We start from the raw sequence: 5,685 nt of genomic DNA on the forward strand, positions 1-5,685 counted from the left end.
GTTTAGTTCTTTGTGCAAAAAAAGCTGATGCAATTTAGTTTCTGTGCATTTTTTCCCTTTTCTGATTTTCAAGTTTGTACTTGAATTTCTTTTTAAAAATACTTGTTCTCAGGCTTATCTAATTTTCTATCTCTTCTTTAGGGTCTATACAAATGTTGTACTAGATGTTACTATTTCAGCTCTTTCCATCTTCTGTGGTTTTAGACTTTTTTTTTTGTAGAAAATGTATCACGTAAGAAATTCAAGCATTTCTTCCCATGAGAAGCCCCAGTTTTTTGAGGATTCATAGGGATGAACTCTAAAAGGTACAAGTCTTCATGAAGATGACCGTGTAGTTTTAACGACAAATCCCACATCTTTGGTGGATTGCAGAGCTTTACGAGCATTTTATTTATGCAATCACTTAATTGGGTGGCCCTGACAATGAGTTTACTAGATGTGCTTACACATTTTTTACTAGCATTTGAAAGGTTTGACTATTCTTTACCCTGCAAGTATTTCAAAATTTCAGTTTTGGTGATGGAAATAAGCAAGACTCAAATAAATATATGAAGAAAGGAATATAATTCGAAGTGATCTAGCTCAACTTAAGAAAACAAAATCTATTTTCTTGTTTCATAAACCAATTCTAGAATATTGGTTTGTGTTTTTATCTTCACTCCAAAATGCCTGAGCAGGGGCTTAATGGGAAACTTAATTCTGTCAAAGCTTTTGGACTCTCTAGTAGTGCATTATTTTGTACCAGGTGCCTCTAGTACTTTATTAGCTCCATCGCTTTTGAAAAAGACATAAATTTACTCCAAACAAAATAAAGTTCAATAATTCTTGAAGAATTGGGACTAGTAGATGTACAATAGATTTGAATGATGAAATATACCCAAATTCCCTAGGCTCTGGCAATCAAAACAAGTCAAACTTCATTATCCTTTAATGGTGTTCATACGTGTTTCAAAGCTTCTAGTTTAGTCAAGGCATGAGGGTCCTATACTCTTGAAGTCCTTAAAGACCATCATAGGAAAAAAATTTGGTACAAAAAAAGATTGACAATCTATTGAATTTAAGTGATACTCATAGAGGTGAAGCACTTAACTTTTTGGGAGGTCACCCATTCCAATACCACTCTAGCTTGAGTGTGCTTAACTACGAAGTTTCCTCCATGGTTAAACCCACTCTACTTGCAACCCCATTTGCAAAACATTTTCCAAGTGTAGTGTCGTATGCACTATTCATTACAAAGTCCTTTAAGCTTTAACTGGGATGGGTGACATCTCAGGTAGTTCTGATGCTTCACCTCTATGAACATCACCTAGATCCAATGAGTGTTATGTGTTCCATTTATTCTCATGAGAGATGGATCCATGTAGAAGCACTACTCATGAAATATGGTCAATGAGTTTGACTCAAGAACTACATAGTTAAATCCTCATAGAAATATTACAATTTGACTTGTTGTGGAACTTATCTCATATTTATTAGTTAAAAAATTATCAAATGCTTAAGACTTTAAAAATTCTTAAGTTTTATTTTCTGGGCAAATATCTTTAATAGGTTTTAGATGCAACTTACCAATAGCTAACATATACTAATAGCTAACACATTAGATTTCTAATTATTAGTTATAAAAAGTTCAAAACATTGATAGCACATATATTAATAGTCCATAACATATGTACTAATAGTCGATGTACTAATAGTTGATCATATTTTAGCTTTCTCCATTGCTTATTAGTTCATTTGTGCAAAAATACTATTTTTTAGGTGAGTGACTATTAGGAGCTGAACATAACAGCTTGGACGAATATTTTGAAATGGCACTTTTCACCACTTTGCTCTATTTGACTTGACATAGAACTCTATAAAAGTAATTTAAACTTTTCAATCACCTAAAAAGTTATAAATTAGTCTCTTCGCCTAACTAGATATAGGCGAGACAGTTTGATGAACATGTCCCAGAGTCGTCATCTCCTACGTCACTCCCACTACGAAGACAACAAATCAAAAGGCAAAGAAACACAAAGTAGCACTTTGTGGAAATGTTCCAAGGTCAAACTCGGCAATTCCAGAAGCGTATGACTCAAGTTATTTCATTTCCTATACATTGAGAAGCCTGCACTTGTTTCTCTCAACAAAGATGGCCAAGACGGCGAAAAAAGTAAGTGAAATATTAGAGCAGTGGCGGCTCTCGAATTCAAGCGATGAGCAGATGAAAAAGAGAAGAAGAAGAGGGGGAGTTAACAAGGGATCCACAAAAGGCTGTATGAAGGGAAAGGGGGGTCCTGAAAATGGGCTGTACAGTTACAGAGGAGTTAGACAGCGAAAATGGGGAAAATGGGTAGCTGAAATTAGAGAGCCCAACAATGGTAAGCGCCTGTGGCTGGGCACTTTCGAGACGGCGTATGAAGCCGCTGTTGCATATGACCGTGCCGCTCAAGTCATGTACGGATCTTCTGCCTGCCTCAATAATCCTCCATTTCAACATAAAAATCTCAATAATAGCAATAATAATGATGAGTTCAATGTAGATCAATGTTCCAGTGATGACATGACCGCGGCTGAGCTGTGGGATGTGGATATAAACGATATTTTGATGATGTTGGATAAGGAGTAAAACTAAAATATGAATGGCTTGCTCACATCGTACCTCAGCAAACAACATTCCAATGGTTGCATGTAAATGTAATGAGATAATGGCTTCATGAGTGGTTGTATCAAAATGTCTTGAAATAATAGCTTCAAAAATGGCTGTATTGAAATGTCCCAGAATTTCATCTTGATGTTAATCATTCATCTTCATTCTTTAGGTTCTCAAGGTTATCATGTATTTTAAGGTATTCTTTTTATTTAAAAAGAAAGAAAATAAATGTGATAAGCTCAAATCTTATTGAAGTAAGATGCATATTAAAAATGTACTCTTTGTATGAAGCGCAGGCTAATCTTTGTGAAAAATAAAAATAGTTCATCTAAAATATTGTGCGTGGTAAATAAAATTATTTTAAAATAATAATCAAATATAATATCTTGATTTTAAAACTTTAAAATTGCAATGTTCAAACTGTTATATATAATTCTATAATACTAAGATTATCAACATATTCTAGTATATCTAGTTTTAACATAATATTAAGATTATCAACATATTTTAGTATGTCTAGTTCTAACATTTATGCGTGGGTATGTCATATAGCCCATATTATTCTAGCTTATAAATGAAGGCCATTTTTATTATATTCTTTCCTTTTTTAACATGATATTTTATTATAATGACAAAAATAATTATTTTTAATTTAAAAGATTAGTAGTTGATTAATTTAATACTTATAACAAATAAACATAATCATTCAATCAATAATCATTAAGAACAATATCATTCATATACAAAGCATAATAGATACAAAAAAGATTACTGAGAACTTCATTTTACAACATGTGTTTTAACTGAGAAATTTACTAGCAATCAATTGTTTAGGAACATAGCATATAAATTAACTAGATATATTAAAAAATATTGTTCTAGTTGAGGATTTTTTATATGGCCCCAATCATGGGTATGTAACCCCAGTCTATAATTCAAAAGAGAAATATGGAAAGAGGAACCACTATGCTATGGGATATCAACCTCTTATATTATTGAGAATCTGAAACAACTAGGTCACATGAAATTATAATTTACTCAAGAAAACATGTCAATATTTTTTATTCTTATACAAATAAAATCTCCAAATCATTAAGAAATTATAATTTACTCAAGAAAACATATCAATATTTTTTATTCTTATACAAATAAAATCTCCAAATCATTAAGATTTTGACAAATAGAATTGGCATTAGTTTGCATTCTTATAATGTATGCAATCTCACCTACACTCCACCTAACATAATCTTTGTGTATTCATGTCCAATAGTCTATGATAATTATTCTTAGAATATTTAGTCATAGAAATATAATTGTTAAAAAGAATTAAGAAATTTATTTCATATAATTTTTATTCCTTTATAAACAAGGATTTTTTTTTAAAGTCGTTACTTTTTTATTAAGAGGGCACATAAGGGCCATAAACCCATAGAAAAACAAGGAAGATCACAAACTAGCTCTTCCCTAGGCCATTACATCTAAGCAACAAAGTAGAACAACTTCAAGCATATCAACCAAATGCCAAACCTTCAAGAAAAACTAATCAAAAGCCACCATAATTCAAAAGTATCAACAACCAAAACCTCTATAAAAACTATACTACTACTACTACTTTAAATAAACCTTAAAGTCTCCCAGCCAAAAATAATATCGACACCAGACTCCATACTTAAACTAGCATAGTTGCTACCCATATAAAATATAGGAGTAATAACAACACAAAAATTAAACCAGTAATCCAAAGTATTTTTAAATAGTCTTAAAACCAAACATGAAAATTAAAATAGTACATACTAAACAACTAGGCATTCTTAATAGCTTCTCAACATTCTTAATAGCTTCTTAATTATTGATTAGGTTTTTAAGGTCTCCAGTCCAGTCCTTAGGATCTTCTGATCCTTGTGCATCATCCCGCTTGTCCTCCTTGAGCATCCCATATTTCTTCAACTTTCTCTCGCTTATGATAGTGTTTAAAAGCACCATTCTCATCATTTACCTTTGGATTTTATACAAAGTAGAAATTATTTAACACCAAATTAAATGTTAGTTATGGCCTTAGAATATATATGATTCAGGACATCAATCTTTCTTTGAAGATCTCTTGCTTGCCACATGAATTTTTTTTTTAATTTCTCCCAGCAAGATGTGTACCTTATCATGAGGATCCTTCACCCTTATTGTCAGTTTCCACATTCTGATTCTTCTTAGGGACTTCCTCCTCTAACCCCAAATAAACTTCAATTCAAGCTTTATGTGTGTCCTTTATTTCTTCATTAGTCTCTTACACATCCTCAGATTCATAGTCTTCATCATTTATAGGAGAGTACTCATTTTTGGTCTCATAGACAATGAAATGTCCCTTTTCTGATTTTGTATGATATTTCCAATCTTTAATCAGATCTTTAAGATCAAACAACTAATATCACAAAGATCCTCCAAATTTCTCAAGAAACCCCAAATCGGGTATGCCAGAAATGGTGCCAAAAGCTTCACAGCTTCACCTATTATTAATAAATCTGAAAATGGCCATTTTTACAGATTTTTCAGCAGCATAACAGCCTACAAAATGACATTTCCAGATCTATATAGCCTTTACACAACAGCTCACAAATGTAGGACAAAAACTATGCTCATCGGGCTCCCGAAATTAACACAAAAATGCCCGAAAATACCACAAAAATACTAATAAACTATCTCAGAAGTTTAATCACGTCCCAATACATATATTCAGCTCTATTTTAACAGCTTAAAGTCTGAAATACAGAAGCAACCAAACCTGATATGAAATGCTCAACTGAAAACACCAAACTCATGCAAAAAACACACCCAAAAACCCACAAATCTACAATGTTCAGCACAAAGGCAAACTCTATATGAGCATGCACATGGAATGGCTTCAAACTCCCATCCTTAGCCTTCCTGGAAACCTGCAAACTCCCGTTCTTGGGTCTCCCTGGAAACCTGCAAACTCCCGTTCTTGGGTCTCCTTCTCCACAGGTTTGGCAGCCTCTGAAGAATAACAAAGAATGAACAAAAATCAAGTTCTCCTCCCT

The 5,685-nt window shown here is 32.7% G+C and overlaps 1 protein-coding gene across 1 annotated transcript; it reads left to right on the forward strand.

Moving 5' to 3' along the window:
* The first annotated feature begins 2,131 nt into the window (after positions 1 to 2,131).
* On the forward strand, positions 2,132 to 2,608 carry LOC149576469 (dehydration-responsive element-binding protein 2C-like). The gene has a single exon (XM_089794438.1). The coding sequence runs from the start codon at positions 2,132 to 2,134 to the stop codon at positions 2,606 to 2,608; it is 477 nt and encodes a 158-aa protein (XP_089650564.1).
* The last annotated feature ends 3,077 nt before the right edge of the window (positions 2,609 to 5,685 follow it).

The sequence above is a fragment of the Cupressus sempervirens genome, chromosome 1, assembly GCF_028749045.1.
Source record: "Cupressus sempervirens isolate cs-2001-9-10 chromosome 1, ASM2874904v1, whole genome shotgun sequence".
NCBI lineage: Eukaryota > Viridiplantae > Streptophyta > Pinopsida > Cupressales > Cupressaceae > Cupressus > Cupressus sempervirens.

Bases quoted from the DNA above. Each gene is read 5' to 3' on its own strand.
- LOC149576469 (XM_089794438.1), top strand. From the start codon at position 2,132: ATGGCCAAGACGGCGAAAAAAGTAAGTGAAATATTAGAGCAGTGGCGG.